We start from the raw sequence: 13375 nt of genomic DNA, 5'->3' as shown, positions 1-13375 counted from the left end.
CCTGCCTTCCACTTTCTAACTTCAGGAAATGAATTGCAATCTCTTGTTCTCTGCTGTCTCCCCAGTCTTGTTCCCGTCACTGTTGTGGATTTGTTCCCCTCTGTCCTTCATTACTGCCACTGCAGTGGGTTTTTGGAACGGTCTGAGAGTTGCTGTTAAATAGGGGTCGGGGGCCTTCCACTTACGTGTGGATGTGCTGGCCGGGCTTTGTAGGTGTAGGTAGCTTAGACCATAGGGAAGTTACCCCACTGAGGCCAGACCCAGATGGAGCCGGTGTTGCTGAGCTGAGACAGACCCCTCGTTTCTCCCAAACTCCCCTGCACAGAGAGGGTGCTGGGTGCTCATGTGCAGTGGGTGGGCTGTAAGCCAGGTAAGGCCAGAGCCGCGGTGGTACAACCTGTGTCCCTCTGACCTAGCATTTCTACCTTCAGGATCTGACTCAAATAATCACTCATACATGTGCACAAAGAGGGGCAAGAATGTTCATTACAGCATTATTTGTGATAGAAAAAATGAAAAATAAAGACAAAAACAGTCTAAGGGACTCTGTGTGTGTAGAGAAGGGGGAAGGTGTAGTGTGTGCATAGCATGGGCTACTGCACAGCTGTTCCAAAGGAGGGTCTGCGTGGACTGTCGTGGGGGGGGTCTCTGAGGTCCCAGGTAACCCGTAAAGGGTCCTCCCTCTTGTGCTAAAAAAACAGACCTGTATGTAGATATGTTCACATTTAATGTAAATTCATTAAAGAAAAGACTGAAATCCTGAGCACCCAACTATTATTAGCTGGGGGGTTAGACTTCTGAATTATTTTGAGAGTATCCTCATGTGATACATGATAGATAGATAGATAGATAGTTAGATAGATAGATAGATAGATAGATAGATAGATAGATAGATAGATAGATAGATAGATATCTTTTAGGATATCAACCTCATCACCAAACAAACAAAACAAAGAAGCAGATCAAAAGATTAGCCTGAACTGGGGCCTCTGGCTGCTTCCTTACTGCACAGCCTGAATGCGTGGGGCTTGTCAGTTCACCAGCAAGTACTGCGTACCCCCCAGATACGTGGACCCCAAACTGGAGGTTTACACCTGCCTGCAGAGACATGCCTGTGAGATGCCGATGAAGAGTGCCTGGCCGCGGCGGGTGCTGCTGGGAGCTAGTGAGGTGGAGTGTGCACACCTGGACACGGGGTGGTAGAGGGGTGTTCCAGGTGAGGGCAGCAGTGTGGACAGAGCTGTGGAGTGGGCTCCTGGCATTACCTGGGCGTTGAAATGGGGCTTCACTAATGGGGCAGGGGAAAGACGAGGGAGCCCACAGGGGTCTCCATCGGTTGAAGACACCTAAAGATGGCCAATTTCTGTCTACCTTTCTCTCTGGTGCTTCAGAGCTTTCAAAACCAACGAGCTGGGGCCCCTCTGGGGCTTGGAAGGACAGTGGAATAACGACAGGCAGACACTTTAAGGTGGAAATGTCCCTGCCACACGAGTGAAATTCTTGACCCAGAATCTGGGTCCTGCCCCCCTCGGCTGTCTGATTGTCCCGTGCCCTCCTGCTGCTGCCACCTCAGCTCCGAGAGCCCTTGAGTCCTGCCTCCTCTGTGCCCCCGTCTCCTCCATCACCAGCTGGGAGCAGAGGTCCCTGTTGAGTTCTCCCTTTAAACGTGTGGCTTTCAGGAGGCCAGGAAAAGGTGTTGCATTCAGAGCTTGTTCGGAAGTGAATGGATCCTGAGCTAGTGAGATGTAGCCGCCACCACAAGACTAGTGTGTCCTCTCTTTCTCCTTTTGTTTATCTGTTTCTCTTTCTCTCATTCTCTCTCAGAGACGAGACAAAGTCCCAAGACTCTGTGGCAGTCTTAAGGCTCCAGTCAGCGGGAAGCCAGTTAACTCAGGACCAGTGGGTGAAGGCAGATTAGCAGCAGGGTAGCTGGTTCCACTTCAGTGTTTGGCTCCAGCCTGTGGCAGCCTGGTTCTGATCCATAGTGAGCGGTGGCCCAGAATTCCAATTGTCCTGGCCCCCCAGGAGGGGAGGTATCCTCTCCCAGTGGGCTCCTCCTCCCTTGCCGCCGACACACACAGGATGGCGGGCACGTCGGTGTTGCTCTGAGACCTGGCACCTGTGCTCCTTTCAGAGTGAAGTAAGGAGATACCTTTAGACGGGAAGTGGAGAGACAGGCCATATTTTGGGCCTCCTAAGTGTTCAGTCTAATATCTCTTCTAGTCTGGTCTGCTTGACCCCAGAACAGTTTATTCTGCTTGTGGGGATGGGGGTCTCGCAGCTCTAAGGCCAGGACTGTCAGCCAGGAGCCTCGTTATCTCATTAGATGTCACTCTCATCCTTTTGTTCAGATGGAACTTTGTGGAGAGCGGTGCACCACATAGCCAGCCAGCAGGGGCAGTTCCCATCCCTAGAGGACCACCTTCTATATGAGTAACCCCTGGGCGGGGCTGCTGCATTCAGAGTTACCACCGGGCTGTCAGTTTCTGGGCCCGAGAGGACTGAGGAGAGACAGGGAAGGAGCCTGTCAGGTCCAAGGTCTTGCTAAAATCAGCATGTGCCTCTCCGCTGTCTCCAGGGGCATCCCTTTGCTTTCATTGAGACAGGTAATTAGCGGTTTGGAGGTTTGCTGTGGGGCATTGGAGGCTTCCAGCAGGATCCCGACCGTGCCCTGCAGCCCCATTTATCCTTGATCTGGAGGTCTCTTCAGGCCTCACTTGAGTACTTCCAGCTTCCCGCAGTGTGGGACTGTGGATGCCACGCCCTGGCCTCCTCTCCAGCCTCTGGCCTGCCCTCGCTGGTCACCAGGGCTGAGGAGGGTGTCCAGCCAGCCAGGGGAGATTCCCCAAGAAGAGGAAGGAAAATGCGAGTCCCATGAGACCCTCCGCCAGCCTCCCCCCTTGCCAGCCTCCTCTGAGTGCCGTGATGGGCTGCCCTACCAGCCTGGGTCTCGCAGCCCGTCCCCCGCATGGCTCTGCTTAGCCTCTGTGGACGGTGGAGGGAGTAGGGTGGCTTCCCACTCCAATCATGCTTTGCTGTCGCTTCTTCCCTGCTCCCCTGGGACTACACATCTGGGTCAAATAAGTTGAAACTGGCTCATCGTAATGAAGGGAGAGCAAAAGCCACAGGCCGAGCCATGGAAATGACCTCATCATGCAGAAGTCCTCAGCGACGGCTGGAAACAGTCTTGTTTGAACATGTGTATGGGAAGCTGAGCAGACTGTCTGTGGTTTGCATTTTCATGTTTCATGTGCAACAGCATTTTCCTGGGGATTTGGCTAAGCTAGCTTTGGCAGACAGCAAGAAAGGCAGCTGCTCTTTCCTCTCCACAGCCCTGCCTCTCGCCTCTGGAGGCAATTGGGCTTTCGTGTCTGGAGTAGGGGGGAGTGGGGGGAACAGAGCTGGCTTCATTTACTGGAGAAGGGTTTCAGAAGACCTTATGAAGGGTCTTGACGGGCAGGACCGAGCCGTGTGCTAGCCAGCGGCACATCAGCCCTGCGCTTTGGAGGGAGGGACCAGGTGTGGACAGGGCGGCTGCTCATCTGTGGTGTGTTGGTGTGACCATTCCTACCTCCAGAACATCCCTGTAGAGAAAGAGCTGCTGCCCCAAGCCCCACAAAGGCTGCCACCGCCCCACCCCAGGCTGCCTGCCCCACGATCCCGCACTGTTGGATTTGGTGGGGGCAGGGCGGTTGGTACCACACGCCATCGTCAGTACAACAGCCATCGTTCCTTGTTGTGAGAGGCTTGTCTTCTCCCCTCTGTGCACCCCTCCCGAGCCTGTCCCAGCCCACGTCTGGCTGCAGCGTACTCCGTGCTGCCGCTCCTCAGACAGCCCTCCAGCGCTGAGAGCAGCGGGCCTCTACTTCCTGCGCTCCCAGGGGCATCACAGCAAGCATCGTGTTGGCCTCTGCTCGCTCTGGCATCCTCCCGGACCTTTCAGCCTACAACTCTCGTTGCTCTGGCACCTCATTGTGCTCTTTGGTTTTGCTGATGGCTGTTTATGTGTCTCTGGGAGGGGCTGAAACTAATCATGTTCCTCCTATCTGATAGAGTTGCTTTTTGGAGGATATGGCTACAGCACAGGTTTCTTAGGGAAAGGCCTGAAAGAGGATGGCTCTGTGGCATGGGAAACTGTTGAGGAGTCAGGTGCAAATCTCAGCTCAACCACTTACTGTGTGACCTTGGGTAAATTACTTAACCTCTCTGGGCTTCAGTTTTAAGGGGCGGCTTGTTTTCAGTGTATTTGTTATGTAAGTGATCCATATTTATTTTAGAAAACGTAATAAACACCCCCCAAAAAACTAACTTAATAAAAATTGTAGTCACAAAGAACTTCACTACCCAGAGATAAGGTCACAACATCTTGAAATATGTCCTGAATTTTGGACTTTTTTCTGTGTGTGCTCATGTGTATGCATTTGTACATGCATATACTCTTTTAACAATGAAATGGCATAATACATATTCTGTTCTACATACCATATTAGGGCCCATGTGTGGCAGGTGCTGTTTTAGGCATAGCACACCCGCCGTACAAAACACAGCCTCTGCTTTCAAGAAGCTTACGTCCAGTTGGAGGAGATGAACCATAAATAACAAATAAATAGGTCAAGTGGCAATAAACAGCTGAGAAAGGAGACAGAAGGACAGGGAGCTAGGCCTCCAGTTAAAAGGGGGCAGTTCAAGTGCTCGCGCACTTCCTTTTAAAACCACTGCTAAAAATGACATGAAAGGAATTACCTTCAAATAAAATGACCCCGTAAAGACTAGAGGAAGGGAGAGGAGACAAAGCGAGGAAGCGAAGGGAGGAGGAGGGACTGGCTTGGCAGGTCTGAGGTGGGGAACCTGAGCTGGCAGAGAGGAATCTGAGCCTAAATCCCCTTTGCCACGTCACAGGACTGGAGGCTGCTTTTGCAGAGATGTGGTCCCTGGAGAGGTTAAATCAGAGGGTCTGGAGATTCCAGGTGCAGGTAAAGGTGGGGCCACGGTGCTGAAACGTAGGGGCCTAAGTGGAGGTTCACACCGTCAGTGTTGAGCTGACTCTGTGCCCGCCCCCCGCCCACCTGCTTGTCTTCCTCATCACTCGAATGCAGTCCACCAGCCTCATCCCTTCACATATGATATGACAGAGCCCTCTGTGGGGAATCTGACCAGCCCAAGGGAAAAGCCATAAGCTCTTGGGGGCTCCGTCACGCAGAGGAGTAGCCTGACCATCCTAGAATGAAGCTCTAGGTGAGCACCCCTCTGTCCATAAGCTTCCTGTCAGCGTCTTACTGCTGTATTCGTGCATGTGACAGGGGACAGGCCAGGTAGCCAGGCTTTTGAGCAGAGTCTCAGTTGAACAATGAAAGGACCAGAAAAAGGAAGGAAGGAAAAGAAAGAGACTTGGAGGAGATAGAAACCATGCAGGGAGAAGAAATTTTCAAAGACTGTCATTAATCTCAGAGAGAAATTATAATACGTGCAAAAGGACAAGATACTATCCATAAGGACTTTTTTTCAGAGCTCTTGGAAATTAAAAATATAGCAGAAGTGAAAAATTCAATAGAAGAGTAGAAGATGAAGACAGATTCCTGCAAAGTATAGCAGAAAGTCATAGATAGAAAATGGGAGAGAGAAGAAAACTGGAAAGTGAACTGAAGAAGTTACATATCCAAATAGTGTTCCAGAAAAAAAGGGCAGAGAGAATGGGGAAGAAAATGATCAAAGAAATAAGAGTCTCAAGGCTGAAGAACATGATTTTCAAGATAGAAAGGACCCAACAGTTACCCAGCATGATGGATAAAAATAAACCCACTCCAAGATGCATAAACACAATCAGGACATGGGGGACAGCAAGAAAAAAACAGGCCAGCACAAGAGTTTGGGGATCAGAATGACCTCAGACTTCTTAAGAGCAGCATTACAATCTGGAAGGTCATAGAGCAGTGCTTTCAGACTTTGGGGGTCATTGCTTTCCATCCTAGAACTCTTTAACCAAGCTCCTAATTAAGTGCAACAGTAGAACAAAGACGTTTTCAGATGTTTCAAGTCTCTAAATGTATCTCCCTTGGGTCATATCTCCAGAAGTATCTTGAGTTTGTACTTCAGTGCTGTTGGTTCTTGGTGTGTGGTCCCTCGGCCAGTGGCAGCGGCTGCATCTGGGAACTTGTTAGAAATGCACTTCCAGGGCTTTACTCCAGACATCCTGAGTCAGGTGGTTCTGACGCATGCTAAAGTTTGAGAACCATGGGTCTAGCAAAATAAAGACATAAATGTGAAAGAGGAAGATAGTGGATCCAGGAAACGAGGTACCCAGCACAAGAGAGAGGGAGCGGGACCATCCAGGATGACAGGGCCCGGAGCCCCGGGGCACAGTTCCGCACAGGGCACCTGCTGGCGCAGGTCAGAGGCTCTGTGAACATACCATTGCTCTCGTGCCTGATGAGTTTCAGGACATCCAGAGGAGACTTTTTTTATAAAATGGGAAGTGGATGTGGGGATGAATTAGTGACAGGTTTATAGAAAAGTAAACAAAAAAATATATACTACCTTGGTAAACCAACAATTGTGCTAAAAAGGAAAAATAGTCCTAGTGTACTTTTCAGCAGTAGATAGCATTTACGTCATCAGAATGGTGTTGATGTTGAATATGAATTTATTCAAAATTGTGATCTGGTTGTGTTGGGAGGGTAGGGGTAGAAAGAGCACACTGTGTGTGTGTGTGTGTATGTATGTACAGATGTACGTACGTACATACTCGTGCTCAGGCTCTTTTGGTAGAGAGCTGGTAAAAAAAACCCTAAATCGTTATCTTCCAATGAGTAATGATAAAACTGAAAAATCAAGGCGGAACAAGATACAAAAATGTTTGTCATTTGGAACTCTGGCAGTGCAGAACCAAAGAAATGGCTGAAAGAGTTGAAAATGGTGCTCAGTTGAAGGAGCAGGGAACATTTTAAAAGCACCTTCATTTCACCTTTAACCTATGTGCAAACACACCCTAAACTAAAAATAACAGCAAAGTTTGAAAAAGTATGACAGGTAGGAGGCTTTACAAGGCATGTCAGGGAAGCTCTCTCAATAGATTGTGAACATTTTTGAGGGACGGGTTTTGGAGTTTTTAATTTTAAGTATGTCAGCAGGTAAAAAATTAATAAAAAATAAAAATAAATAAAAAATTTAAAAATTAAAAAAAATGCTTTCTAAAAAAAAAAGCGAGCAAGAGGGGAGGGTCAGGAAGTTCTTGGTGTTTCTCCAGCCACAGAGAAAAGCTTCTGGGCTGGGAGGTGCCAAGTACTTCTTACCCTGGGTGGGTGGCCCCTTAGGTCAACTTGCTGCCTGGCTTGTTACGGAGAGGGCACCAGGCGGGCCTGCTGACCGCATGGCTGGACCCCAGTCCTGAGCCTCAGCTTCGTGGGTGACGTGGGGATCATAGCAATACCCGCCCGCCTCACGCTGCAGGTGGAGAGTGAGTGAGTTACTACACGTACAGGGTTTAGAACAGTGCCCAGCACATCTGCTAGCCATTAGCTCCCAGGGTCCAGAGGGTACTGACACCTTTTTTTTTTTTAACTTTATATTTTGAAAAAAAACTTTCAGCCTTATAGAAATGTTGTAAGAACAGTACAAAGAACTCCCTTAAAAAGCCTTCACTTCTTGTTAACATTTGGCGTCCTTTCCTTTTTCTCTCTCCCCATCTACATGTAATAATAATAATATTTTGTTACTATTGTTACTGAAAGGTAAGTTGCAGACATCATAACCCCCATTGCTAAGCACGTCCTAGGAACCAGAGTAAAATGATCAATTTTAGGAACTTTCATATTTATATAAAACTATTATTTAATGTGGAGAGCATTATTAAATTTTACCAGTGTTTCAATACCATCTTTCAAGCAGGACCCTCACCCCCCAGTCTCCGCTGGCCTCCCCCATCCTGGATCCAGCCCCGTCTCTGGTGTCCTTTAACCTGGAGTAGTCCCTCAGCCGTGTCTGTGACACTTTTGAAGAGTTGTGAAGCTACTTGTTGTGCAGAAGTCGGTGTGGGAGGCGGATGTCTCTTCATGATTGGATTTGGGTTATGCCTTTTGGCCGGTGCACCGTGGCACGTCCCAGGAGGCACGTGATGTCAGTTCATCCCATGAGTAGTGATGTTAACTCCGGTCACTTTGTGTCTCCCCTCTGTTATTAATAAGTAATCTCTAGGGAGATATTTTTGAGGCCCTGCATGGATATCCTGTTCCCCAACATATTTTCACCCGATAATTTGAGCACTTACTGGGCATTGACTCCCTTGTGAAGCGCAGTTGCAGGTCATTTAAATAAACACCAGTGTTTGCTTTTGGCTGCCAGTGAGAGCATTGGGAAATATATTGACTTTTTTTTCAGAGGTTTTATTCCCATTTGGGACAAAAGCCTCTTCCTTCTTGGGCTTAAAGTCTAAAAAGTCCAGATTCATTTGTTCAGTAAATATTTGTTGAGGGCTTACTGGATACCATGTGCTATTCCTGTCCTCCTGGAAGGTACATCTAATGGGGGAATCAGACAGTAACTGTCCACTCCATTGTGAAGTAATGATGAGTGAAGGAGATGGCGTGATGGGGCTGTCAGGAGCTCTGAGGAGCTGACCTTTGGACAGAGACCTGAATGAAGGAGACAGCAACCATGACTCAGGTGGGAGGCTGGCCTGGCCCTGGAGTAGCTGGTGCGAGGCCGAGGTGGGCATGTGCTTGATGTGAGTGAGGGGGCGTGTTGGGAGGTCGCTGTGGCTGGAGCAGAGAGGTCCAAGGGGAGAATGGCGATCAGTGAAGTTGGGGGAGGTCTGGTGCAAGATTGCAGGGGCAGCCCCTCAGGAGGGGACTGTCCCAGCTGGGCGGGCCCCGATGCTGCAAGCTCCTGGCTAGGGCTTTGTGGTCTGCCGAGGCCGGGCCGGGGAGTGACGGGCTCTGACGGGGCTCAGGGTGCAGCAAGGGGTTTCTCCTCCGGGCAGGGTTTCTCTGGAAGTGAAGAAGGTCAGCAGGAAGTGAGCAGTTGGAAAGTAGCCTTTTTTATTTATCCCTGCTGCTGTGGGGTGGGTGGGAGGGGCTGGCCTTGTGAGGGGCCTGTTTCCCCGCGGGTGGCTGGGGCGGGCTTTGACCAGCCTTGGCGAGCGGGCATCCCGCAGGCCCAGCGGCTCTCTGCCCAGAGCAGCCAGGGAGCCCAGGCCGTGAGCCCAGGGCTGGGTGTGCGTGGCCAGTAGGCCAGGCTCTCCTCTGGCGTCCGCTCTGCCATGATCCCTGCCATCTCCCCCACACCAGTGCTCAGGGCTTTTGTCCCTGCCACCCTGCCCAGGCAACACAGCGACACAGAAAGAGTAAGAGCCAGCATTTGGGGAGCAATTTTCCATGTGTGTTTGGGGCGGGGTACTTTTTAAAGGCTTCCTGCCTGCTGCTCATTAGCTCCTCATGTGCCCAAGGTCACACAGGCAGGATTTGAACCCAGGCTGATTAGGGCTGGAATCTCCATCCGTCCTCCACCAGGCTTCACTGCAGATCCCATGGGATTTCTTAGGGGCCACTGCAGAGGCCAAGGCAGTGACATTCCATCTATTTCAGGCAGTTTCCTGCCTCCTGAGCTCTTGGTGTGCTTGACCTCTGACCTCTGGCCTGTGACCCTGGGCTGTTAGAGAGTGGTGGGGTGAGAAGTGGCCAGAGGGTTGTGAGGAGGCCTTGGTGCCTCCCTTTCCGAGTCAGATCCAGAGATTCCCAGGAAGTGGGGTGACATTTATTTAGCTCCTCTGGTGGTTCAGATGACACATTTTGTTTAACGTCAACAACTCTTTGGGTTAGATTTTTATGACCACCTTTAACAGATGAGGAAGCTGACTCAGAAGTTAAAATAACAGACCCAAGGTGGCACAGCCCAGAAGGGGCAAGCCGCACATCCGCCCACATTTCCTCGTGCTGCTTCACCTGCCAGAGCGGGTGAACACCCACCAGATGTCGTGTGCTTGGCGTCCACCTCTGGACGCCCCCACCGGCTGCTGGAAGACGGCCCTGGGCCTTTAGGCCGGGGTGGAAAGAGCAGAGGCTGCAGGTGGGGAGGCTGTGGTCCAGTGCTGCCTCTGCCCCGTCCCGCGGCGTGCTGTGGGAAAAGTCTTGAACCCTGTGACCTCTTTTCACACTCACCTGCGAAACGAGCATTAAAATCACCTGTGTCCTTGGACCAACTGCAAGTCTGGGTTAGTGGTTCTGAGCTGGGTCTCGAGGTGTGTAGGCAAACCTGAGAATTTCCCAGAGTGTTAAAAAGCCCTTGCTCACTGCTCCCCTCTCTCTGGAGGGCACCTCTGAATCCAGAGTCAGGGAGGACGTGGGTCTTTCGAAAACATCCCGACTGGTTTTAAGACACCGTTTTCCTGTCCTCCTTTCAGGATCTATGTGGAAGCACTGCACAGAAGTACTAGAGTAGTGGTGACAGCTGTAGCAGATGTTGCTGGAAATTGGGAAAGGGACTTAACCAGAACCGGGTGGTGTTGGATCAGGACCCTCGCCTGGAGGCTGTTTAGAAAAAACTACCTGGTTTCCTGCTGATGAAAACAGTGGTTCTCGACCAGGGGCAGTTTGGGTTTATCCCCCAGGGGACAGTTGGCAGTGTCTGGAGGCACTTATGGTTGTCACAACTGGAGAGAGGGTTTAACGAGCCTTCTAGTGGGAGCCTGTGATGCTGCTAACTCTCCTGCAACACGCAGGACCGCCCCCACAACACAAATGTTGACACGATGTCGATGGTGCCAAGGCTGAGAAACCAGGGACTGAAAATAGCCAGTACTCAAGTATTCCTACGTGTCAGGTGGTGTTCCAAGAGCTCCGCGGGTATTAACTTGCCAGTCCTCCTGATCCTGTGACACAGGGTCCGCCGTTACCCTCAGCTGACAGGTAGGGAAGTAGGGGCCCAGGGAGGTTAAACACGGATTGGGGTCCGTGTCCCAGGGACGGAGCTGGCAGAGCGAGGACTCGAACTCTGACAGTCCCGCTCCAGAGTCCGCACCTTTAACCACTGTGCTGTTCTGCACTGCTTTGCATTGAGGGAGGCTCCTTGGCTTTAAACCAGATTCTCAGCTTTGAGTCCAGAAAGCCACAGACCTGGACATTTGGTACATGAGAAGAGCCAGAAACCTTTCATTCCTGTGCCCAGAAAATAAGAGGGGAGGGCACGGTGGCGGACGAGGGGCCCAGTGACCCGTCAGGAAGACTTTGTGTCTTCCAGACTCTGAATGTGGCTCAGCTCACAAATTCGTGGCCCAAAGCACCTCGTAGGGGTGGGTCACGAGTGAATATAACTTCTTAGCCTTTGGCTCCCTTTGTTAGGGAATCAAAGACGGGATGGGGGCCATCTCCTTTCTGTGGTGCCTGTGGGGCCAGGGTGTGGCAGGACGGTGCAGGGCCGGGGGCTAACTCTGGCCCCGGGCCATGCTGTGTCGTTGCAGATGTGAAGACAACCGTGGTTTACCCTGCCACAGAGGCGCACCTGCAGAAATACCTGCACCAGGACCTCCACCTGGTCCGAGAGACTGGAAGCGACTACAGGAACATCACCTTGCCCCACCTGGAGTCCCAGAGCCTCAGCATCCAGGTGACTGGCCTCAGGGGGTCAGGCTCAGGGGTCAGACTCGGAGTGCTGTCCCCACGGCCAGTGTATCTTCTCAAGCATCTGTGGAGATGTCACCACAGATGGGCCAGTGCTGTCATCCAGCACAGGTGGGGACACAGCAGAGAGCACAGCCGCCTGTGTCCCAGCCTTCGTGGGGCTTCCCTCCTGTGCGGGCCGCAGACAGCACGCAGATGTGTGCAACCACCCAAGACATGAGGCTGTGAGTGCTGGGAGAAGCATGAGCAGGATACGGGGCGTGGAAAGTGCTGGAGCGAGGTCGCTGTTTCACAGAGGAGGTCACCGTCACTGATGAGGGGCTTGAGCGCACTGCCAAGGCGCCCTGGGATCTCCAAGCAGTCTGGTCCGTAGGAGGAGTTTCTGTCTACTCTGTAGTAGCCGTGATGTAGTCTCAGAATGGCTCTGGCTGGGGGTCTGGGAGTGGTAAAGACCCTTGCTGGCTAAGTCCACCCCATCCAGACCCTGCTTCCCGGTTTCACGTGCAGCAAACCAGCCTCCAGGAGCTGAGTCCCAGGTAGAAACTTCCCCTTGCCTCGCTCCCCCCGCATTCGTTCCAGAGGATGGGACCTGGGGGCTTGGTGTGGGGCCTCTTCTTTCAGGGCTGTGCTTGCGAGTTGGAAGCTGCTTCTGGGCTTCTTCAGCCACTGGGCCAGACACGAGGCCGTTTTGCTAAGAGATCCCACTTCTCCCTGGGTCTGTGCCCAGCGCCAAGCAGAGCCTCTGCCCGGGATTGGCCCCACGTGCACGCTCAGAGAGAGTATGATGGATGAGCTGTGTTCTTGCTCACTTGTGGCTTTCGCTGTCTCCATCTCTTCATCGCTCACTCCTGTCTCTCATGCATTTCACCTGAAATTCAGGCTACAGTGGTGGCAGCTATTCTAACATGGGAGACTCACAGCTCTTTCTCCCAGGCCCAGGAGAAAGGAGGGCGCCCTGGGGGTGAGGGCACTGGCCGTGGGTTGTACTTGGGAGGAGGAAGTACAGGAGGTTTGCAGGGCTTGCCGGAGGCCCCGTGTGCCAACAGCCCTCTGTCCCACTGGGGGAGACCCGGCCCGGCTGGGAGCCACAGTCCCCTCTGCAGTATTGCACGAGGCCCCTCTAGCTCACACTGGCTTGATTTTTTTTTCCCTTTTTTTTAAAAAAGAAATCCTAGCTCTGTCTTCTAAGTGGAAAGGAAGTAAATCTCCATCTTCCTAGACAGTGTCTGCTATTCGGGGTGGCGGGGGATCTCCTGGAATGTATTGCACTGGTTGCACATATGTGGGACTGAAAAGAAGAAGCCTTTTAATACAGTTGGCATTAGTCACATATAGACCTTCTTATAGACCACTATGCAGTTCCTCTTGGAAAATAATAGAAAAAACCCCACTCCTCTTCTAGCTCCTGTCTGACAAGATTACTCATGTATCCTTGCTCGGCTGTCCCTGGCAAATTTACAGGTACTCAGTTTAATTGGCAGCAGTCGTGTTTATTGGGCATCTCCTCTGTCCCAGCCCTGTGTGAGGCTCTGGAAGGTCAGCAAGGTGAACACTGATAACGTCCCCGTAGTCTTGTAAGGAGGCTAGACCTGCAGTCTGAAACTTGCATGATAAAGGGATAAGCACTTCGGTGGTCTGTATATGAGGTACAGTGGTGACACAAAGGGGGAGTGATCAGCCCAGACTGGGGGGGGGGGGGCTACACAGAGGAAAGGATCCTCCTGTTGGGTCTTAAGGGACAAAGAGAAGTGTGCCAGGTGGACAAG

At 51.5% G+C, this 13375-nt stretch overlaps 1 protein-coding gene across 2 annotated transcripts in view; it reads left to right on the top strand.

Annotated features, from left to right (window-relative positions):
* The window catches only part of DCPS (decapping enzyme, scavenger), a 33086-nt gene that overhangs the window by 10575 nt on the left and 9136 nt on the right, over positions 1-13375 (top strand). For both annotated transcript variants that reach the window (XM_072953989.1, XM_072953990.1), the window contains exon 3: positions 11450-11595. In XM_072953989.1, the coding sequence (XP_072810090.1) occupies positions 11450-11595 (146 nt within the window). The remainder of the gene's footprint in view (positions 1-11449; positions 11596-13375) is intronic.

Source organism: Vicugna pacos, chromosome 33 (genome assembly GCF_048564905.1).
Source record: "Vicugna pacos chromosome 33, VicPac4, whole genome shotgun sequence".
Lineage (NCBI taxonomy): Eukaryota > Metazoa > Chordata > Mammalia > Artiodactyla > Camelidae > Vicugna > Vicugna pacos.
Note: the sequence above shows the minus strand (reverse complement) of the source record. Positions and strands in the feature narration are given on the sequence as shown.